Here is a 23,995-nt window from a genome sequence, read left to right as displayed (position 1 = left end):
ACCATTCAGTAGCATTGTGGCTGATCCGATATTCCTCACATCCACTTTCCTGCCCTTTCCCTATTACCCTTGATTCCCCTCCTGATCACACATTTATCTGTCTCAGTCTTAAACTCTGGCTTCTCAGCTGTCTGTGTAAGGAGTTCCAAAGAGAATCAACCCTCGGGAAAGAATTCCTCCTCATCTAAGTTTTCAATCTACAATTTGTGATCTGGAAGAATGTGTGATGCGTAACTAGAGTTAGTGGCTACTATATCCCCTGATTTTCGACTTTACTCATGTGAGGTACTCTGCTGACCATGCAAACTATAAACACACTGCAATCAGCTGGTTGACTAGTATGGAAATCCATAGAAAATACTCATTAGGTCAACCAATAAATCCCAATTTCAAGGAACACTAACCGGAAATGGAAGTTTGTACTTCCTACATCCAAGTTTGCTTGTAGAAATGGGCAATTTTATTAGTACAGAGAAAATAGCTGGATTTGCATACTTTTTTAAGCCAACTTACTGGTTTGAGAGAGAGACATTTTTGGTGTCTCTCTTTTTGAGAGAGGTGAGTAATATGGCTGTGCCATTAATGTCAAAGAAGGATGAAGCTTCACAACAAAGTTGGATCCTATTCAGTATGTTAACACAAGTCCTCCACTCATTCTTTCCAGTTGAACATAGTTGACACAATGGTTACTCATTGTTCTTATTTGTCTAGGCAAAAGACAGCGATTTCAAGTATGTGTATACAGACAAGTACATTATTGTATGTCCTGGGGTCATATTTTAAATTGGTTCAACAATTGTGTATAGCTACTGGTGGTGTGGAACACTGGAAGTGTGAAAGTGCTCTTTACAAATGAAAACTAACACGAGTAATTTCCTATATTTCATATTTTGAATGATTTTAAATTCAGTCCTTTTGTTTCCACTTAGATGTCTATGTGTATATAACAGATTCACGTTAATAATGTTTCACTGCTGTTGGTTTTTGTGTGATGTGAACATTAAAGGCAGCATCACTTTTTTTCATTACTTACAAATAGGGTGGGAGTATTATTGCCAAGGCTACCTTTTATTGCCCATCCCTATTTAGCTTTAAGATGACAGTGATTCACCTTCTGGGCCAATTGCAGTACATGTGGTAAAAGTGCACCATTCGTGCTTTTAGGAAGGAACAAATTGCTGTCTGGTTTAACATTTGAAAGAGAGTTCCAAAGAGAGAGAGAGAGAGCAGCTGTTAGAGAGACAAAGTGATACTGATGGTATGCCAAGGAAAAAGAAAAGGGGCCAAGAGAGTAAAAATGGCATGACAACACCTGGCTGTGAGGATCGGTAAAGGACAAAGAGTTCTAAAATTATTGAACTCTGTATTGAATGCCAAAGGCTGCAAGGTCCCTAAGCAGAAAATGAGATGCTGTTCTAGCTTGGGCTGAGCCTCACTGGAGCACTGCAGAAAACTCAACAGAAATGTTGGCCAGAGAACAGTGTGTTGAAGTGATAAGCACCTAAAAGGTCAGAGTCATTTTTGCAGATACAACGAAGGTGTTCTGTAAAATGGACACCCAATCTGCTTATTATCATTGCAATGTAAAGCAGACTGCATTGTGAGCAGCAAATGCAGTAGACTGGTTTGAAATGCAGTAAATTGCTGGTTCACCTGAAGGGTGTGTCTGGAACCTTTGATAGTGTTGAGGGAGAATATAAACAAGTGGCTGTTGTACCTTCTGCAATTGCATGGGGAGTTGTTGTGGGAAGATGTTGAGACTGGAGGAGGACTGGTCCAAGGTGACCCAGAGGGAACAGTACCTGTTCAGTGCTAACAAGAGAGGAGAGGGGAAAAGGTTTCTGGTTGTGGCATCCTGTTGAAGGTGTTGGGGATGGCAGCTTATCATCCTAATGGGGATACTGAGAGGCTAGTAGTAGAGAAACTAAAGGATAAAAGTAAAGGGAGGATAAGAAGGTGGGGTACGTTGCTGGTTAAGATTAAAACAATAGTAAGGGAGGACACTTAGTCTGGATGTTGTAGAATCTGGATGGAGCTGCAGAACATCGAAGGGAAAAAGACATTGGTAGGAGTTGTGTACAGACCACCAAACAGTAGTTGTGATGTTGGGGACTGTATCAAACAGGAAATTAGAAATATATGCAGTAAGGGTACAACAGTTATTATGAGTCACTTCAATCTACATACTGATTGGACTAACTAAACTAGAATTTAGAATGAGAAGAGATCTTCTAGGAACACAAAATTATGAAAGGAATAGATAAGATAGAGGCTAGGGGACATGGCCTCAAGATTAGGGGAAGTAGATTAAGGACAGAGGAGGAACTGCTTTTCTCAAAGTGGTGAATCTATGGAATTCTCTGCGCAAGGAAGCAGTATCATTAAATATATTCAAGACACAGTTGGATGGGTTTTTGCATGGTAGGGGAATAAAGGATTATGGGGATAATGAGGTGGAAGGAGCTGAGACGATAGATAGATCAGGCATGATCTTTTGAGTGGCAGAGCAGGCTTGATGGACGAACTGGCCCACTCCTGCTTCCATAACTATGAAACTATGCAACTGGTAGCACTGTGATGGAGAAGGATTTCCCAGAATGCACGAGGGACGTTTTCCTTGACCAATACATTGAAGAACCAACTAGAGAGCAAGCGATGGGTATTGTGTAATGAGAGAGGATTAGTTATCAACCTTGTGGCGAGAGATTCTTTGGGGAAGGGTGACCATAATATGGTAGATTTCTTCATTAAGTTGGAGAGTGACACAATTAAATCTGAAACTAGGGTCCTGAACTTAAAGCTAACTTTGATGGTATGAGGCATTGGCTAGGATAAACTAGCCAAGGATACTTAAGGGGTTGATGGTGGATAGGTAATGACAGACATTTAAATAACACATGGATGAATTGTACATCCCTGTCTGGCATAAAATAGGGAAGGTGGCTGAACCATGGCTAATGAGAAATCATGAACCGTATTAAAGCCAAAGAGGAGACATCTAAATTGGCCAGAAAAAGCAGCAGACCCAAGGACTGGGAGAAATTTAAAATTTGGCACAGGAGCACAAAGGATTTAATTCCGAATGGGAAATAGAATATGAAAGTAAGCTTGCAAAAAACAAACTGATTGCAAAAGCTTCTAAAGATACATGAAGAGAAAAAGACTGGTAAATACAAATGTAGGTCCCTTGCAGTTAGAATCAGGTGAATTCATAATGAGCAACAAAGAGATGGCATAACCAGTTGAACAAATACTTTTATCTGTCTTCACTGAGGAGGACATAAATAACCTTCAGGAAACCTAAGATGGAGGACAAAGAATTTTTTTGAGGTTTTTTTCAGTGTTGGAACTGATTTTCTTAAATTCTAGGAGCAGTAATTACTGTTTTATAAGCTGTTGAATTGTTTTGGAACTTTAACATCGAAACAAAGGCACTTTAAAAAGGTTGAAGACAGACAAAGGCCACATGGGAAATGAATCAAACTGAGAAATATACTTGCACAGCTGATTGTGTCTCCAGTTTGGCTTCAAGTATCTCTGGACATCACAGTTCATCTAAGAAAAATAAACAGCGAAATTCACAGCTCACCTTAAGGAAACCTGTGCAGGGGAGCTCACAGCAGGAGAGTAGCTAAGTGGCCTGCTTTAAAGTGTAACCTCACATTTTTTGTAAATCTATGATACTAAGAATGGGTTCTTATTTGATTATGCATTTTTATTGAGATCTGTATCTTGATTAAACTTTTAAAAATATAAAACATGGTACTAAGTTAACCTGGTTACTAGCCTAAGTTAGTAAGAGTGGGCTGTTTTCTGGGACTGTAGGTTGTTAAGGTGCAAAGATGGCCTTTAGTAGAGTGATGTGCTCTTCCTGTCAGCTGTGGGAGATTAGGAAGAATTTCCAGGCTATTGATGATCATATCTGTCGGTTGTGAAACTTGAAAAAGTTCAGAAAATATTTGCAAGAATGTTGCCAGGTTTGGAGGTTTTGAGCTATAGGGAGAGGTTGAATAGGCTGGGGCTGTTTTTCCCTGGAGCGTGGAGACAGAGGTAACATTAGAGAGGTTTATAAAATCATGAGGGGCATGGATAGGATAAACACAGTCTTTTTCCTGGGTTTGGGAGAGTCCAAACTGGAGGGTATAGGTTTAGAGTGAGAGGAGGGAGAAATTAAGAGATGTAATGGGCAACTTTTTCACGCAGCGTTTTCAATGAACTACCAGAGGAAGTGGTGGAGGCTGGTACAATTACAACGTTTAAAAGGCATCTGGATGCGTATGTGAATAGGAAGAGTTTGGAGGGATATGGGCCAAATGCTGGTGAATGGGACTAGATTAGTTAGGATATCTGGCTGGCGCGGACGAGTTGGAGCAAAGGGTCTGTTTCTGTGCTGTATGTCTCTGCGACTGGAAGGCCCTTAAAAAGTTTGCAGTGCTTAAAAATTAGAACAGCTTTGGCTACAATCTTATAATCCTTCTTCGATGTAAACATGGCCCAAGCAGTCTGTTATAAGACCATATGATATTGGAGCAGAAGAAGACCATTGAGCCCATCATGTCTATTCCGCCATTCAGTGAGATCTTAGCCTGCTATCAGATAAACCTGGAAGGACACATGCAGAAAATGCAACCAAATCGAAGATTAAAATCCTTTTCTTTTCGGGGTCATGACTGGTATCTGCTGAAACCTGGTGGTGTTCTCGTATGTTACAACCTTGCCACCTGGAGAGAGGTGCTGCAGGGAAGTGTAACAACATTTGAAAAAAATGTTCCCACTTGGAACAAAAAAATATATGAAGCTACAAAACAATGTAAATGAGATCTGTTTGCTTCAATCAGATGCTGCCAGTAGTAACTGATGCTCCAAATAGCTTGCACTTAATATTCTGTTATCATAAAAGTATTATAGGTCTGTTTAGCACTTTTTTATTGCCATAATTCTAGCACCTGAGATGCAATAAGGCCATCCCATATTCTGTAGTTTTCTTAGATTCTCTCTTCATGAAGCCACGCTGGCTGCTTGATGTATGTCCAAATACTCGCCTCTTGCATCCTCTATTATAGACACTCAACATTTTCCAAATAACACACATGAAACTGGAGGTAATTGTTTTATTTCCTTCACTTTTTAACTAAAGGTGTTACTTTGGCAGTTAGCGGAGGTTTCCAAATACAGTATTTAAACCCATGGTCAGCCTAATGTCAGCGGTGGGGAATCTTTGAGACATTAGTCCAAGAAACAAAATTGAACTTGGAAAATTTGGGTTAACAAATGAAAACCAGCATGTGTTTATTACAGAAACATTTTTTATTAACTGAATTGAGTTATATGATGAAATAATGAAGAGGCAAGTGTAGTTGATGTTCATATGGATTATCAGAAAGGATGTGACATGATAAAGAATCACATAAGCGACCTGAAATAAAACTACTGGGAGAATGATTCATCCCCCTTACCAGTACAGGATCAGACTGAAGAATTATTACTGAGCTTGAAATGTTAGCTCTGCTTACTTTCCACAGATGCTGCTAGAGCTGCTGCGTTTCTCCAGCATTTTGTATTTTCTTTCAAAATTGGACTTCTCAGGGAATATTCAGTTGTGAAGTATTTTATTGAGACAAAGTCAAAACGGGCTTATGACTGCAATAAACTTGGACAATTAGTTATAGTCTAAGCCAGGTTATATGCTTGCCATATTAGTTATGGATACTGAATGGCACTTGTATTCAGTCTTCTGGGGTTTTTTCTTCCTATTCTTCATGTCTTGTCTGCGTATGAACATAACAGACCTTGCTATGCTCGAGCCCTCTTAGCCATACCACCTCTGTGACCAATCATAAAATCATATGTACACTTTTACAAGTATGTTGTGGCACCAAGGCTTATGGGGAAAGGACAGGAAAGTTGACGTGAGGAACATCGGATCCTATTGAATTGTTGAGCAGGTTCAAGGGGCCAAACATCCTATTTTTATTTCTGATGGTATAGTACTTGGTACTTGGTCAATGAGTTAACTTTGCACATAAACTGTTAAAAATCACACAACACTTCAAAAAACATACAATCTGCAGGCAGTCAGTCTGTGTGACATTTTATAAATTCCTCCTTTGGAAATAGAACCAGTCTGGCTCAAGATTGGGATACAGACTCTAACCTCACACTTTTTAGTGCATTGTCTGAGCTGAGATGTTACCTCTTTTTATATACTGATAAAACTTAAAGTTGTCTCAGGACTGTGACTTGAAAGAAATTCTGGGATTTACATATTAATCAATCAAAATCTGCATCCCCCTTCTAAGTGATTAAAGACTTAACAGCAATCTAGGTTTGTTCAATACATTGCATCAGTTTTATAACACTTTGATCTTTTATTATAAATTCTGTGTCCTATGATCCTGCCCCACTAGTTACCTGATGGAGTAGTGCTCCAGAAGCTTGTAGTTTCAAATAAACCTGTTGGACTATAATCTGGTGTAGTGTGAGTTTTAACTTTGTCCACCTAGTCCAATGCTGGCACCTCCACATCATAAACTGTTGGAATTCTTTTCATACAGTAGCCATTCCCTCCAAGTTGCAAGTTCTTCAGCAAGACATATTCTTTTAACATTCTGGTTTCCTGTTAAGGGTAAGGAGTATTATGATACATTTTACTTTTCCTCCCAGCTTTATGGTTTTTCAGTCTAATACTTTTGTCACAAACAATGGCAACTGCTTAATTGGTAGAAAAGTTTGCATTACTCAGATAATTGTGTTTATGCTACTGCAGATGCTGGAAACCTGAAATAAACAGGAAGCTGGAGCAATACAGCAGGTCTGGCAACATCTGAAGAGAGAAAAACCAATAATATTTTGAGTCCCTTATGACTCACCTTCAGATCTGTACTTATAAAATAATTTCAGTCATAACATTATTATGAATAATAAAACAATTATTAGTGAGATAAGGAAAAGGCTTATTTTAAGGTTATGATCAAAACTAACTTAGGCAACACAGTGGTCAGGCAGAAGGCTGGGGTATTATGTCAAGTATTTTGAAGATTAGCCTTATGACCCACACAACTGTTTTTCAGACTGAATGGAAATAGGTAGTGGATTCTACCAATGATTAATATTAGGACCACTGTTTCTTTTTGGAATCATTGATGACTTGTTCACTGTATAATTTTAAAGACTGCAGATAAGAATTTATGGATATATGGAGTCAGGTTAAAAATCCACCATAATCTCATTGAATGACAACAGGCTTGTATGGCTAAATCTGACACAAAACCCAAACGTTCCAAATAATAAAAAATGATAGTAACAGATCTCGGGAGGACACAGTTGTTGAAATGGATAGGCACGTAGTAAATGAAATGCAATGCATAGATGTGTGAAGTTAAGACTAATGAAGCAAAGCAATAAAAGCTAATTGATACAATTTTAAAGTAGATGTAAGGATAGAGAGACGTCAGGATGTGTGAACGCAAGTCTGTGTAGGCAGTAAAAATGTTGAGATGGTTGATAAAAGTGGAAATAAGATTTTTTTATAACTAGATGATTGGAGCAAAAAAAGAGAAGGTTTTGCTAAACATGTAGAAGGCGTTGGTTAAATCTGAGTTGTGTCGACAGTTCTGAACATGCTATTTAGGAAAGATTTCAAAACATTCGAGGATGCAGTGGTGATTTACTTAATTGTGTCAAGCTTAAAGGATTTAAGGGTCATCAAGAGACTGGAGAAACTGAAATTCATCTCTTTAAATGGAGAAGGTTAAGGGGAGAATTAGAAGAATAGGATTAAAAAGGAGAAATTATTTGCAGTGACAGGAGGGTGTAGAGGGCATAGATTTAAAGTAATTGGAAAGGAAACCAGAAACTTGTTTGATAGTTTGCTGGCTATTAATGACATCACAGGATATAGAGATAGTGTGGGAAGATGGTAATGAAGTGGATGATCAGTTGTGACCTAGATTGAAGAGCAGGATCAGGGAGTTGAATGACCTACACTTATCCCTATATTCTAAACTACAAGAGGAAATAATTCTTTATGCAGGGTATTATTGATAGCACTATGAAAGTATGGTCAAAGCAGATTCAATAGTAACTGTGAAAAGGAAATTGGATAATTACTTGAAAAGGAAGAAAATTGTTGGGCTTTGGAGAAATAGATATAGCACTTTGAAAGAGTTGCCTCAGAGCTGAATGATCTTTTGTGCTGTATCATTTTATATTACAGCATAATTTTAATGTAAGAAAAATGTTTCAGGGCAGAACTGACAAGCAAAAGATGAGAGGTTAGGAAGGGTGCCCAACCTTAAGTGAGGTGAAGGTAATAGAGGGAATTCATGATGCTGAACTAGGTATTTGGAGCCAATAACAATTATGATAGGATGAATGCTGCAGTAGAACTTCATAGAGAGATTAAAGGCAATGGTGCAACATTACATCTTCAAAGCTCTACTGCCATACCTGTTGTGTTTCTCCAGCACACTCTGTTTTCGCTACTCAAGGATACTGAGGTTCAGGATTAGTCCTTTCTACAAGATTGAGCTTCTGATGTAAGAATGTGTAGTTGCCAATTAAAAGAAGATTGGATTATGACTAAAAGAGAAACTGCTGGAAAGTCTCAGCAGATCTGGCAGCATCCGTCAGGAGAGAAAAGAGCTGACGTTTCGAGTCTAACTGACCCTGTGTCAAAGCTCTCTATGGACTTCTACTGTAGTGTTCATGACTGTTTGCCCTCAGATTTATCCAACTAGATATCTTGTAACAAGTGCAAGAAGCCTTCAGGAGAAGGAAAACAGATGTGTTTTTTTAAAAACGTATAGTTAGTGCTTATTCAGTAACCTGTATAAGGAAGGGATTTGCACTCAATGCTCCCTGGACAAGATGATTACAAATAACCTGAATTCTCCCGTCCTGTTTAATATGGCTGCGTCCAATTTGTTCCTAGTTGATTTCAGAGCTTTTGCTTTCTCACTGAAGAAAAAACAGCTTTTTTTCATCAACGCATGTGTTTTATAGCCTTTGAATTTCTTTCAAAGTTTAGCTATCGTTGTAGGTGCAGGAAAAGCAATAGCCAGTTTGTATACAGCAAGGTCTCAGATACATCAGCAAGATAATCATCAAGTAATCTGTTTTTATTAGTGATATTAATTGATGGATAGATATTGGCCATTACACCCTCTGGTCTACGTAGTTAATTTAATGTGGAGCTCCTGTGGAAGTGATTGAACCAAACAGCAAGTAGTTGAAGTTAAGGTGAAGGTAGATAACCATTTACTTAAGACATAAGGCAATATGTAGATACAATGAAGAGGAGTTTGGGACTACCCGGGTTGAATAATTTATTTTTTCCGCTGTCAATCCAGAATGTGTCATAATGTGGTGGTTTCTTAACAGACCTCTGGAAAGCCACACAGTTTTAAGGGCAATTGGGGATGGGCAACAATTGCTGACCTTGTTAATGATGTCCACAACCCATCAAGAAAGCCTCCATGATTCCTGCATGTTGATTTTTTTAAAAACCCAATCAATAAACATCCGCATAGCCAGTTAAATGGAATTGAAATGAATGTTCAAAATGTTAGGAGTGCCACACGCAGTTTGAAACTGGCGTGTTTGGGAAGGGGGGAGAGAGAGAGAGAGAGGGGGGGGAAAATAAAAGATCTGCCGAAACCCGGGATCGAACCAGGGACCTTTAGATCTTCAGTCTAACGCTCTCCCAACTGAGCTATTTCGGCACCACACTAATCATCGGTGACTGAGGATCCAAGTGCACGGCGAGGAATGTTAGTCTGATCGATCAGTGTGGTGTCCGTGGGCGTACGAAACCCTACAAAACGATCTCTGTTCTTAAATTGCTATAAACCATTTTTAAAAATTCAATCCTGTGTGAAGTGTCCCCGCCGCCATGGGATCGCTGTCTGTACCTTTATTAGTCCTTCCCAGAGATTCTCGCACCAGCTGGTCTCTGTGGCGCAATCGGTTAGCGCGTTCGGCTGTTAACCGAAAGGTTGGTGGTTCGAGCCCACCCAGGGACGGCTAATAATTTTACTCCCAATTTTAAAAGAATGCACGATTTAGAACACGCAAAGATGCCTTCTATTGTCCTGAAGCATTCTTAAAGGACTATTTATTTCATTGCCGCTGACCCCCCCCCCCCTCCCTGTTTCGGCGGCGGCGGAGGAGGGACCTATTTCGGGGGAGCACCAGCTTCCGGTCAAGATGGCGACGCTGGGAGGTGAGTGCGTTGTTGTTTAATCGCTTTGGTTTTATGTATGTGTTCACGGCGGAGATCACAGGCGGGAGAGGGTGAGGTGATTGTAGTCGGTGTGATCGGTATGGTGTCGGGTTTCCCGCTGCGGTCACAAGGTCATACCCCTGCCCGGTGTCCCGGCCCTGACCTTTCCTCCTTGACAACGTCGGGCCCTCGGTTTACAGACTGTGCTCCGACGATTAAACAGCTCAATGTGTCGACACTCCGTGTACGTGCATAGACTTTACTTTCTGTCTGAGGCGTGCAGCCTGGTCCAGAACCTGACCTTCCTTTCTATCGCTGAAAAATGGTAACTGAAAAGAAAATCTAAGTTTGATTATTTAAAATTAGTCTGATATAAAAGATAGTCTCATTAATGGTCACCACAAACCCCCCTTGATGGAAGGAAACCTGCTGTTCTTACCCAGTCTAGCCTATATGACTCTAGACCCACAGTGACCTGGTTCTCTGCACACTGAAATAGTCGAGCAAGTCACTCAGGTTAAAGGTATTTAGGGATGGACCTTAAATACTGATCTTCATAATGATTCCTGCACCCACAAATGAATTAAAAATAATTTTAAAAAGCCCTCTAGGATTGGAACCAGAGATTGCATTAGTTACACAAGCCGTCACAAGAGTATGTGAAGACAAACCCTAATAGTAATAGCTGAGTCTCTTTTTAACAGGGCGGTAAGTGATCTGACCAGCAGATGTGGCCAGATACTATATTGATTCATTAGCTAAAGTAGAGCTGAAAATGTGTTGCTGTAAAAGCGCAGCAGGTCAGGCAGCATCCAAGGAGCAGGAGAATCGACGTTTCGGGCATGAGCCTGAAGGAGGGCTCATTCCTGAAGAAGGGCTTATGCCCGAAACGTCGATTCTCCTGTTTCTTGGATGCTGCCTGACCTGCTGCGCTTTTCCAGCAACACATTTTTCAGCTCTGATCTCCAGCATCTGCAGTCCTCACTTTCTCCTTCCTTTCTATCCCGTCTATTAGAATCGTCCAAATCCATTCCAGAAACCCCCGGGGATACAGTAGGTCAGGCAGCGCCTTTTTGGAAAGAAGTCTCGGGCCTGGATTTTGAAACGACTTTAGAGTGTTTAGACTATTCAGAAAGCAGTGCTCTGACGAGGGATCACTGTACTCGAGACCTTAATTCTGCTTTCTCTCTGCTGCAAGACCTGCTGAGTTTCTCCAGCCACTTTTTTTGTCCACCTGTGCAATGAGAGACAAAAATAAACTGCAGATTCTGGAATCCAAGGTAGACAAGCAGGAGGCTGGAAGAACAGCAGGCCAGGCAGCATCAGGAGGACACGTTTCAGGTGTCCTGAAGAAGGGTTGCACCCGAAATGTTGACTTCTCCACCTCCTGATGCTGCCTGGCTTGCTGCATTCTCCCAGCCTGCTGCTTGTCTTGTCTGTGCAGTTGTCTGTCTCAATGTTAATCTCCTAGTTTGTGTTTATAGTATACCATGTACAGTGAACTGAGTGAAGGTAATTGGAGGAAGCTTTAGGGAAAATGTCAGTGGTAGGCTCTTTACTCAGAGAGTGGTGGGTGAATGAAATGGAGCTAGATACATTTCACTTGTGCTTTTGTTACATCCAGACTTGACTACTTTAAACTCTCCTGACTGTCTCCCATCCTGCGGCACCAAACTTGAACTGTGCCTGTATCCTTTTTTGTATCAAATCCCATCACGCATTGTTGTGTTTTGTTGGTTTCTGGTACACAATCATCTCAATGTTTATGTTTAAAGCCCTCCATGGCCTAGGTGACTCATTTCTATAACCTCCTTCAGTCTTACAGCCTCCAATAACACCAATACTAGCCTTTTATGCATCCCTAATTTTCTGCACCCCTTTATTGAAGATTATGCTTCAACTGTCCAGGTCAGCTTCTTGAGGGCATCTGGGATATACAACAAATGCTGGCCTAGCTAGCAAAACCCACATCTTGAACATAAATTAAAATGTATATAAATTCATAGTTTTTCTCAATAAAGCTTAAGACGAAGTTGCCCAAGTGTAACGGACACTTTTTTTTGGCATGTGGACTAATAAATGGGGAAATTATGCTTTTCCTTAAACCAAGCTGTGTAAAAAGGTGTTTGCAATTTAAATACACAAGTTAAAGGAACACATCATGGGTTAAATGTTTTTGAGCAGTGAGGGAAGATGCTAGACATGTGTATGGAATCAGGGCAGTTTTGCTCTTGATGGTCTTCTAATTGAGGGCTAGTTGTGTGGTTCAGGAGGGCTCTGCAGAATTGTTACTACTTGATTGGCTTCTAGGCAAGTGGCTACAGCATTTTATGTGGACAGTACAGGATAAGCTTCCAGACTATAAAGAGAAAGCACCTAAACCCCTGTCTCTTCTTTCTGTTTAGAGAAGGAACAGAAAATCTTGTAGTAGCTGTTCCCATTCATTTTCCTGTAAATTGCTGTCTGTCGGAATTTCATTGTTGAAAAAGGAAAGGGAAAAGCACCTCCAGAGATGCTGAAAGGTCAAATCCTCATCCAGTGAATGAAAAACTGAGAATTGGTCTATATGTAAACTGAAGTTTTAATAGAATGCTTAGGGGTAGCTAAAGAGGATATCAGAAAAACTTTTACAACATATAAGTACTTATTTTTATTCAGTGCACCCCCACCCCGGAAGGCAAATGGACCTTCCACTCATGGGGCACTGTTAAATTAGGGGACTTAGCTATAGAATAAGAGAACACTCATTTAAAACTGAGATGGGAAGTTGTTTTTATTCTCACAGATCATACTAAAGATCTGAATTCTCTACCCCTGAAAGGCGTGGAATATTTAAAACATCACAAAGTATTTAAAGAGGTGGTAGGTAGATTTTTGAAATGTTGGGAAGTTGAAAGTTATGATAAGTTGGAATGGAAGAGAAATTGAGAACTGAGCCAGGATTTTGTTGACTGGCAGAGCAAAGTGGAGGGGCTGAATGGCTTACTCCAACTCCTATTTACAATACAGCTTTGACAAAGGGTCAGTTAGACTCGAAACCTCAGCTTTTTTCTCTCCTTACAGATACTGCCGCACCTGCTGAGATTTTCCAGCATTTTCTCTTTTGGTTTCAGGTTTCAGCATCCGCAGTAATTTGCTTTTATACAGTATATGTTCATTGGATTACTTCACTGTATTTCTCCTTACTCCACACTCCAATGTTTGCTTGGTTAATAAGGATAATTGGGTTCACTGCCAGCTATTTAAAACTATATGTTAAACTATAAGCATTTATGTTTTTAATAAACTTAATGGATTGAAGTATGTTTCATTTTCAAATCATTACTCAGTTTTTGTGTGTTTTTATTTTGTCTCTTGCAGTTTTGCGTCTCGGTGGATTCGTATCTGTTGTTTCCAGGTCAGCCTACAAACCTTACATTACTTTGTAAAAGCTATCTTTGAAAGATTATTGAATGCAGCCTCCTAAGCTGGGATGGGGTGGAAAATAACAGGAGTAGTGACTTTAAACCTCCGAATGAGAGACATGCTGCAAAAAAAAAGAAAAACAGACTGACTGTCTAAGGTTTGTCTTGTGAAGGGAGATTGAACAGTCTAGGCTCTGGAATTTAGAAGAATGAGGAGAAATCAAATTGATGTGTTCATAATGATAAAAGGTGTGGATAGACGTGAAGCGGATGCTTCCTTTTTTCGGCATTCTAGGACAAGAGGTTATAGTCTAAAGTCGCAAATTTAATAGAGTTGAGAAACTACTTCTCCCTCAGGGTTGTGAATCTGTGGAATTCACACCTCCCCCCACCTCCCCCCACCTCCCCCCACCTCCCCCCACCTCCCCCCACCTCCCCCCACCTCCCCCCACCTCCCCCCACCTCCCCCCACCTCCCCCCACCTCCCCCCACCTCTCCCCACCTCCCCCCACCTCTCCCCACCTCACCTCCCCCCACCTCCCCACCTCACCTCCCCACCTCACCTCCCCCCCCCCCCCCCAACCACCTCCCTCCTCCCCGCAACCTCCTCCCACCTACCTCCCCCCCCCCCCCCCCACCTCCTCACCTCCCCCCACCTCCTTCCCCCCCACCTCCTTCCCCCCCACCTCCTCCCCCTCCTTCCCCCCCACCTCCTCCCCCTCCTTCCCCCCCCCACCTACCCCCCCCACCTCCTCCCCCCCTCCCCCACCACCTCCTCTCCCCCCCCCACCTCCTCCCTCCTCCCCCCTCCCCCCTCCCTCCTCAGCATGTTCCAAAATCCATCATAATAAATTACTATTGAAATGCTATCAGTTGTTTTGTGGGTAAACAACGCAATTTGTGCAGAGGAAAAGTTCCAAACAGCAGTTAGATAAATGACTGAGTTTCCTCCTCTTGCCCTTATAGGATTCATACGTTACTCATTTGTTACAGACTTTGGGAGATTTGTTTTATGTGGAAATTTGTTTTATGTGCAAATTATCAGAACAATTCAGGATGCTGTTGTGCATTCTTGTTAGTGTGCCCAGTGTTTCACATCATTCCAATGTGAAGATAGAAGCCATTCTTTAGCTCTTTTCTTGAATACTGGTTACATGACTGCAACTTAAACTTTGCTCTATAACAAAGATTCTCATCCCTATTCAGTGCTCCCCCAAGACATCAAGGTCCACATGAAAATCAAAGCAGAAAAGTGTAGGGATTGGGAATCTATAATAACAACAGCAAAGGCTGTAAGAGCTCAGCAGATTGGACAATATCTGTGGAGCAATTTAAAAATGTTGACATTTCAGATTCTGATGAGAGGTTGTCAACTCAATAAATAATCTTGCTTCTCTCCTGTCCACAGATGCTGCCTGACTAGCTAAATATTCCCAGAATTTTGTTTGTTTTAACTAGGTGCTCACTCTTTAGGAATCTTCCTTCCTGTGCGTTTCACAATGCTGTGCATTGGAGCTTTGGGCTGTCATTTAACTGTTTCTTTGTTTTCACAGCTATTATTGTATTTACAAATAATACTTTTGGATATAATTTTGCAATATTGCAAATTATTACAATGTAAGAAGTATCATTAAAAGCAGCACTGTATACCTTTCTTTAATTACGGACTTGTTTTTCAGACCTGGTTCAGTCCTTGCTAGTCATTCACGGTGTCTCCATCAGACCACAGTGACAGAAAAGGCAGAAAGGTAAGACTATTTTAAGACTATTGTCAAGTACATATTGTAGCCTCTGTGCCAGAATGGTTAAATTGTAATGGAAATAGTATTAAGCTGATTGTGTCAGAAAAATGTAAGAGAGCATAGGTCTTGTAAAACAGTCCACGTTACTCTCATGCATGATATCAGACACATCTGAACTGCAGCTTTTTCCCTCTCATAGGAGGCAATTATAAAAACATAGTTTATAATATGTTAAAATCCCCAACTATTTTGAGCAATTAAGTCAATTTGAAACTTTTAAAAGACTGATTTTGGAATAGTCCAAAATCTTGCCTTTAAGCAGTTTCAATCAGCTGTTCACATCTCATTACTCCCCTGTAGTGACAAATAAAAAGTCTTCACTGATATCAGCCATGATCAGGTCTTTAAAGCATTTCAGTTTGCTGGTTATGTCTGATAAAGTGGATGTGCCTTAGTGATGGGATTCTGGTGCATATTTTCACAGTCAGCATTCTGCAGAGTGCAACAGTGACTAATTGACACAATTGATAAAGGAACAAGGTAATAGTGAGACAAGAATGTGGGGGGAAAAAGGGTTGAAACAGGGGAGGAGATGGGAAGCCTGAAAAGTGTTGCAAAGAGGTGGCAGCTGTGGCCAAAATACAGAGGAACCACGATTATCCGAAGGAAACAGGCAGGGAGTATTTTGTTTGATTATTCGAATTCCAGATAACATAGTTTAGCCAAGCATCGGGACCTTGTGAAATTGCAGGATAATCGAATGCCGGAAATTAAGGATCCTCTGTATGTGGCAATAGAAAGGCAAATACATCTCAGGAATGTAAATCACTCCCTGAGGCTTACGTGCAAAAAAAGGAATGTACCCCACATTGCATCATACAAGTTACCCTTACTTATGACACAACCATCCTCCATTACCAACATCCAAGTGAAAATGGTGGTTGATGTTTAATCAAAATCTACAATTTGTTTTATTAGAAATGTTCAATTTAACAAAGCTGTATTTTATCAACATTTTTGAATATGTAAGCATAGCAGGGATTGAGCAGAAAAGTACTGAAAGTGTGTGACAGTTCATTGCATGTGTGAAAGACGAAAACAATTCCCTTAAGTTTCATTGATAAGTCTAACTTGAAACATGAGCAGCGTTTGTCTTAAACATACAGACTGAACCTTTCTTGAAAGGGAAAGAGCAATCAACTCATCAAGCCCACTGCATAGCTACCTCCGTCACCCACCTAATCATTCTTTCCTTTTCCTTCTAAGAATTAAACAGAGAACTGAATCTGCCCAGTTTTCAATATTATCTCAATGACTTTACAATAAGGGGACATTTATGTGTTTTTTTTTTGTTGGAGGTTTCATTTAAAATCTAATTGGGACTGGAATTGTTTGTTTTCCAGCTCCACACTAGCCAAACAGGCAAGCACTGAATTAGCTGCCAAGAAGTTTTCACTTCCCAGCAATAAAGGAGAGTATGTCATCACAAAACTAGATGAGCTGATAAATTGGGCCCGACGGGTGAGTGCTGCATTTGCAAAGAGATAGTGTTAACTTGTGTGTGTGATTATGCAAGTAATTGAACAGATGTATTAAGTGTTTAACTAATTGGATTTAGGATGTGGCTTCAAATTACAGCTACATCTGGCTATTATCTACTAAAGTGTATTTTGGGACTGATAACACATTTAATATATTGCATTGCAGCTTTATTTAGTATGGTGTAGTTGTAATTACTCCCTTTTAATCGGATTTTGTTTACAGTCTGTGGCACAGAGGCATTTTGAAAATAATTGATTAGAAATGTGTACATCTCTATATGACTCGAAGTGAGAAGCGTTTGTGTTTGAAAGATTGTTATTAATGCTTTCAGAGTTCTTTATGGCCCATGACCTTTGGCCTTGCCTGCTGTGCCGTTGAAATGATGCACATGGCAGCGCCCAGGTATGACATGGACCGGTTCGGCATCGTCTTCCGTGCTAGTCCTCGGCAGTCAGACGTCATGATCGTCGCTGGTACTCTCACAAACAAAATGGCTCCAGCTCTTCGAAAGGTGACCCAGTGATTTTGTTGCCATGCTTTCTGCAGGTTTCCTCCTTTCAAACACGCACAATATTAAAACGCTGTAAATGTGAATCTAAGACAGCCGATTACCTTCTGTAGTGAGAATAGTCGATGTTACTGATCAATCTCCTTCTTCAGAAATGTTCTTCTGTTGAGTGTGACCCTGCAAAGGCTTTTCACTGCTTGGCTGATTGACCTGCTGTGTGCACAGGCCTTCTCTGTTTCGGTCCTTTTGAGAGGAGGAAGGAGGTGGCGTTATAGTAACGTCGATGTCATCCAGAACTTTGGCTAATGTTCTGTGGGCATGGCAGATGGTGAAATTATGTACAAAAATCTAAATAAAATATTCTCGGGACATGGATTTGAATCCCACTAAAGCAGCTGGTAAAATTTGGATTCAATAAAATTCTGGAATAAAAAGATAGCCTCATGAGATCCCCATGAAACCACTATTGATTGTTGTAAAAACCCATCTGGTTCACAAGTGACCTATAAGGAAGGAAATCTCCACAGATCTGACCAACATGTGACTCCAGGCCACACAGGAGTATGATTGACTCTTTGCTGTCGTCAGGGCAATTAGGAATGGCCAACACATGCTGGCCCAGTCAGCAACATTCAGAGGCCTTGAAAGAATTAAAAAGAATTGTTCTCTGAAATTGGTTATATTGTAAATCAATAATGTTTTGCGCTTGAGAAACAGAGGATCTCTAAAAATGGTAACTTTTCTGAAATACTAATCCTAGCATTGGCAATCTTAACAAGAAGAACAATTTTTAAAATTCAGTTTAAATGAAAATGCCCAAAATGTTTTGTCTTCCTAAAACAAGAGGGATGCATTTCAACTCTGTTACAAAAATGTTTACAAAATAAAGTTAATTAATGATTTGGATGTGAACATAGGAGGTATGGCTAGGAAGTTTGCAGATGACACCAAAATTGGAGGTGTAGTGGACAGCGAAGAAGATTACATCAGATTACAATAAGATCTTGATCAGATGAGCCAATGGGCCAAGGAGTAGCAGATGGAGTTTAATTTAGATAAATGTGAGATGCTGCATTTGGGAAAGGTAAGCCCTGCTCTTATTTAGATTAGATTAGATTAGATTACTTACAGTGTGGAAACAGGCCCTTCGGCCCAACAAGTCCACACCGCCCCGCCGAAGCGTAACCCACCCATACCCCTACATCTACATTTACCCCTTACCTAACACTATGGGCAATTTAGCATGGCCAATTCACCTGGCCTGCACATCTTTGGACTGTGGGAGGAAACCGGAGCACCCGGAGGAAACCCACGCAGACACGGGGAGAACGTGCAAACTCCACACAGTCAGTCGCCAGGACTTAATGAGAAAGTCCTGGAGAGTATTGCTGAACAAAGAGACCTTGGCTGTTGCCCGGAGCTTTGGAGGCTGAGGAGTGACCTTATAGATGTTTATAAAATCATGAGGGGCATGGCTAGGATAAATAGACAAGATATTTTCCTTGGGTGGGGGAGTCCAGAACTAGTGGGCATAGGTTGAGGGTAAGAGGGGAAAAAAATTTAAAAGGGACCTAAGGGGCAACTTTTTCTTGCAGAGGGTGGTGCGTGTATGGAATGAGTTGCCATGGGAAGTGGTGGAGACTTGATACAATTACAACATTTCAAAGGCATCTGGATGGGTATATGAATAGGAAGGGTTTAGAGGGATGTGGGCCAAGTGCTGGCAAGTGGGACTGGATTAGGTTAGGATATCTGGTCAGCATGGACGAGTTGGACCAAAGGGTCTGTTTCTGTGCTGTACACCTCTCTGACTCTATGACTCTAATTGATATTTTCTCACAAGTACAATGTTAATAAAAGTTTAAAAATTAAACAATCCATTTAATTACCATCAAAATGGATATGTAGCCAAATGTTAGTCATTATTGAGCCACCAAAAACATATAAAAGAAGAACTGTTATATGATGGAAAGGTAAATTCCGTTTTACTTATTTTGTGTAGGTTTATGATCAGATGCCTGAACCTCGCTATGTAGTCTCTATGGGCAGGTGAGCATATTAATAAGCTTCATAGCAGATTTTACTATTTTGATCACTGTTGAAAGCCAAAGTTCTAATAGTGACATTGTTCTTACAGCTGTGCAAATGGTGGTGGTTATTACCATTACTCCTATGCTGTGGTGAGGGGCTGTGACAGAATTGTGCCAGTAGATATTTACGTTCCAGGTGAGTGCAGTGATCAGAGAAAAATTGCCAATTTATCAGTGCAACACATAAAGCTGATTGTTACTGGACTGGTAATTCCAAGACCTTGACTAATGATTCAGAGTCTTGAATTGAAATCTGACATGGTAGCTGTGGGATGTAAATTCAATGAATTAAATACATCTGTAATTTAAATGAAAGGTATTGTAATTGTTAGTAACCTCCAAGCCAACAGCTTGTCATCAAATTACAGCTGGTTCACCAGCATCCTTCAGTGAATGAAATCTGTCCTTAACTCAGTCTGATCTATGTGACTCCAAACCCACACAATGTGATTGACTTCTTAACTGCCCTCTGAAACAGCATAGTAAGCCATTCAGTCATATGGAAGAAGTAGGAGAAAGCGAGGACTGCAGTCAAAAAGTGTGGTGTTGGAAAAGCGCAGCAGGCCAGGCAGCATCCGAGGAATTCTGAAGAAGGGCTTATGCCCGAAACGTCGATTCTCCTGCTCCTCGGATGCTGCCTGGCCTGCTGCACCTTTCCAGTCATATGGAAGAAGCAAGCTTACAAGCACCTTGACAGTATTTAGGGTGAAACAACAAATATTACTTTGCAACTAATACCCACATTCTTTAAATTATCTCTTGTTAAAAGTTTATTGTTTAGTTGAATATTTGATCGTGTGTTCCTCTACACTAGTAGGGAAAAGGGAAAGTGAAATCATACGTGGACTACTATCCATTACATCTATTCAGTCAAAAGGATAACGAGCAGGAACATACATCTTTTATTCCACCCTCACCAATCCAGGGCCTGACTCACTGGTGAAATAAAGTTAAAAGCATGTGACCAGAGGAGAAGACTGTAGGGTGGGGGTGATAAGGGACGATTATTTTTAGTTAAAATTGAAATTAGTGGTGAACTCCCTAAAATCAAGCCCCTCTGTTAGCTCAGTTGACAAAGTAAATAAGGTGAAGCTGAGAGCCTCAGAGATTTGATTCTCTGTTCCCAACATGTTAGCTGACCTTGACTGAGGCAGCAGTTGTTAGACAGGAACATTTAGATCCATGTGAGGAAGATTATGGGTTCTATGATTGATTGTGCGAGCCCTGATGGAGAGCACGTGTTTTTGAGCTGACTGAAGATAGGGGAGGTGATGGTATTCTGGTATCATCACTAGACTATTAATCCAGACACCAGATCGTGTCGGGTGATCTGGATTCCGATCTTGCAATAGCAGATAATCGAATTTGAATTCAATAAAGGAGAAATCTGGACTTGAAAGATTAATGATGACCATACGGCTGTTGCCAATTGTTGGAAAACCCTTCTGGTTCACTAATATCCTTGAGAAAGGAAATCTGCCATCCTGACCTGGTCTGGCCTATATATAAGTCCAACCTACAGGAATGTGGTTGACTCTTAGCTGCTTTTTGGACAATAAATGTTGGCCTAGCCAGCGATGCCCACATCTTCATGGATAAATAAAACAAAACAAACTTTAGTGTTGCTCACAATGAACAACTTGAATTCCTGAATTCCTGAAAGTGTTCCACTGACATTTTGTCCACACAACTCTGCACCAACTTAACCCAATCACTTTGGTTTGCCACTTCTAGCAAACATGAGAATTATAATTCAGGGTCCAAGAGAAGGGTTGCATATGGTGCTGGTCATCAGGACCACATCTTCAGGAGTAGGGCATCCTGGGCACAGGTAGCAATACCCATCACCCACCAATCTGAATCATACCAGTACCTTAGAGAGATGGAGTCTGAGTAGCTGCTGCTCCAATCAAAATTCAGTTTCTCATGGTCCTCCAAATACAGGCTTCTCCTATCCTACATTTGCTGCTGATAGGCTCACTAGTGAGGGGAAGCTGAGAAATTCAGTGACTGCAGGCAGAGAGTCATTGGGACCAATGCCAGCCAAACCCAAGCCTTGAGGTCAAATCCAGGGCACTGCTGTTTACTGCCAGAGTTGTGCCAGAGAGAGGAAGGAGACTGTGAGGAGGGAATGGGGAGGTGGTAAAGAAATGCGAGGCTACAAGAGGTGGGGTAGAAAGAGTCTAGGATGGGGGAGATGCTGGAGGGGGATGCATGGTGGAGAAGGCTGAAAGAGTGGAGTTAGAGGGAAGGAAGCTGCACAGGAATGGAGTGAAAGGCAGACCAGGAAGGAGGACGTTACAGGTGGGGAAACATTTAGGGAGGTTGGAACAAGGAGACTGCAAATGGGGCATAAGAAAGAGGAATTTGCGTTAGGTGTAGGACAGAGGCAGCACTTAGCCTCCTCATTCTCACCTCCCCCCACTAAGTGTGAGGGGAGTATGAGGGAAGGAGGCGGTTGCAATTAGGGGTGGGAAGAGGAGGCTGTGGGGGTAGTGAGGCTACATGGTGGTGAATAGAAGGTACTTACAAAGGATGTAAAACTTACAGTTTTAAACCCATTAACAAAATAATACGCAACTAACTGGGAGCCAGGAAAACTTTAAAATCACCTGAGCTAATTAATTAAGGATAGTGATGAATTCTTCTAATTTTGATACTTAGAGTCCAAGTGCTAGTGGGTTTTGAGGAGTTTTGTAGCTCAGGTCGAGGTTCTGAATGTAGGTTTGCTCGCCTCCAGCTCAGCGAGCAAGCCTACATCCAGTCCAAGTGCTGCAAATGAATACACATATATAAGATGTTGTTACTACATCACCTAATAAATGAGTTAAGGAGAATAAAAATGCAGCAACTGCAAATCAGAAAGTAGCCCTCAAGGAAATCATAAGAGCCCTCAAAAAAAGTTTTATGACATCAGACCGGGTTCAAAGAAATGGAACTAATCACATACAATGTGTGCAATTGTCTGACAAAACTATATCATATCACAACCTGCATTTTGATGGCCTTTATAAATAAAGGCAGAGTATACTGACGTGCAGAATTCTTGCTAAGCCTATATAAATAAAGTCCTCTATAGTTTCCAATTCTCAGCATTAAAGTAATGTGAAATCTACATAGAGACTTAAGAAACTTACTATCACAAGCCTAGAAATGAGCAATTACAGAGAATCTGGGGCTGCTCTCCTTAGGCAGAAAGCCTGAGGAGATTAGACTGAATAGTACAAAATTATGAAGGGTTTTAATTGTGAAAAAAGACATTGTTTCCGGTGGCTGAAAGACTGGTAATCACACTGTCCAGATTTAACCTCATGTGTTGATTGACAAAACAGCCAGAGGCAACTCAAGGAAAAATGTTTATGCAAAGTGATTAGGATTGAAATAATCTTCTTCCTCGGTGTGGTGGTGGTGGGTCCAGATTCAAATGAGTCTTCAAAAGAGATTATATAAATACTTGGAGAAAAATTGGGAAAGAACAGCTGGACAGAGAGGTGATAGGACTGACTCTGTTTCTGTTGGAAAGAGCTGGCACAGACTCTAGCCCAAATGACCTTCTATGCTGCTGTGTCCTATTCTGTAGAACCCAGTGCATCACAAAGGTACTCAAAGTTGTTGAGGGTTAAAAGGGGTTGATAAGGGTCTTGGAAACAGGAGAAGTTCCATGACCCACAATTTCTCTCCAATCTTCTGGAGACACCACTGAAGTGATATCTGCTTCAGCTTCACATCAGACTCCACACTAAGAATCCAATGTCACAGTTGCACAAGATTAATGTATATCTTTCTTTAAAATTGCTGCATTATTGTTGCTTGTGTCTATCATTACTTGTACCATGCACACAGGAGCTGATCCACTTCCAATCAAATTTGTGGAAGGTCTCTGATTTGTTCTCTTGTTTTGATTTAGCCCTGACATTGTACATCAGTGGCTTGCATTTGGAACCAGTCCATGGACAAGTGTTCCATGGACCACAATTAGAGAACCACAGTACTGGAGGGCTTCTGTTTCCAGTAGAGAATGGAGGAAACAAGGTGGAGAAAGTCTACCTGAACCTTAAGAGTATTGTATTGCATATTGTGTTCTGTCTCCATTCAGTTGAATTCATGCAAAAGAGTTGCTACTCCTTTTGGTGTGATTACTTCAAAGTGTTATTTTGGATATCTAATAGCTTTTCCTTTTACATTAGGCTGCCCACCTACAGCTGAAGCACTTCTATATGGAATTCTGCAACTGCAGAAGAAAATAAAGAGGGAAAGAAGGTTAAGCATTTGGTATCGAAAATAAATGGATGTGTGATTGCAACCAGTATTTATAACGTGTGGACCATAATGGGATTCTTTGGTGGAGGAATGAATTTTTTTGTTGTGATATCATATATAAATGTGTCCTATAAACTTTCATTTAAAAAGTTGAAACATTTTGCTTTAGCGTTTCTTTGCTTTCAATATTGTTTTTCAGCAGTTTAGCATTTTGAGATAATATCTCT

At 40.8% G+C, this 23,995-nt stretch overlaps 1 protein-coding gene and 2 non-coding genes across 3 annotated transcripts; 2 read left to right on the top strand and 1 right to left on the bottom strand.

Moving 5' to 3' along the window:
* Nucleotides 1–9,649: 9,649 nt before the first annotated feature.
* Nucleotides 9,650–9,722, bottom strand: trnaf-gaa (transfer RNA phenylalanine (anticodon GAA)). The gene has a single exon. It is a non-coding gene; the product is annotated as a tRNA-Phe (tRNA).
* A 226-nt stretch (nucleotides 9,723–9,948) lies between these two features.
* trnan-guu (transfer RNA asparagine (anticodon GUU)) lies at nucleotides 9,949–10,022 on the top strand. Its single transcript has one exon. It is a non-coding gene; the product is annotated as a tRNA-Asn (tRNA).
* Nucleotides 10,023–10,159: 137 nt separating this feature from the next.
* ndufs7 (NADH:ubiquinone oxidoreductase core subunit S7) lies at nucleotides 10,160–23,924 on the top strand. Its single transcript, XM_072594256.1, has 8 exons — nucleotides 10,160–10,222; nucleotides 13,583–13,619; nucleotides 15,306–15,374; nucleotides 16,772–16,889; nucleotides 17,242–17,421; nucleotides 19,421–19,467; nucleotides 19,556–19,644; nucleotides 23,696–23,924. The coding sequence occupies exons 1-8, from the start codon at nucleotides 10,207–10,209 to the stop codon at nucleotides 23,791–23,793; spliced, it is 654 nt and encodes a 217-aa protein (XP_072450357.1). The 5' UTR covers nucleotides 10,160–10,206; the 3' UTR covers nucleotides 23,794–23,924.
* The last annotated feature ends 71 nt before the right edge of the window (nucleotides 23,925–23,995 follow it).

The sequence above is a fragment of the Chiloscyllium punctatum genome, chromosome 24 (assembly GCF_047496795.1).
Source record: "Chiloscyllium punctatum isolate Juve2018m chromosome 24, sChiPun1.3, whole genome shotgun sequence".
NCBI lineage: Eukaryota > Metazoa > Chordata > Chondrichthyes > Orectolobiformes > Hemiscylliidae > Chiloscyllium > Chiloscyllium punctatum.
This window is presented reverse-complemented; position numbering and strand designations above follow the sequence as displayed.

Coding starts and splice junctions, on each gene's coding strand:
- ndufs7 (XM_072594256.1), top strand. Junction 16,890..17,241: donor TGATAAATTGGGCCCGACGG/GTGAGTGCTGCA, acceptor TAATGCTTTCAG/AGTTCTTTATGGCCCATGAC. Junction 19,645..23,695: donor AGTAGATATTTACGTTCCAG/GTGAGTGCAGTG, acceptor CTTTTACATTAG/GCTGCCCACCTACAGCTGAA.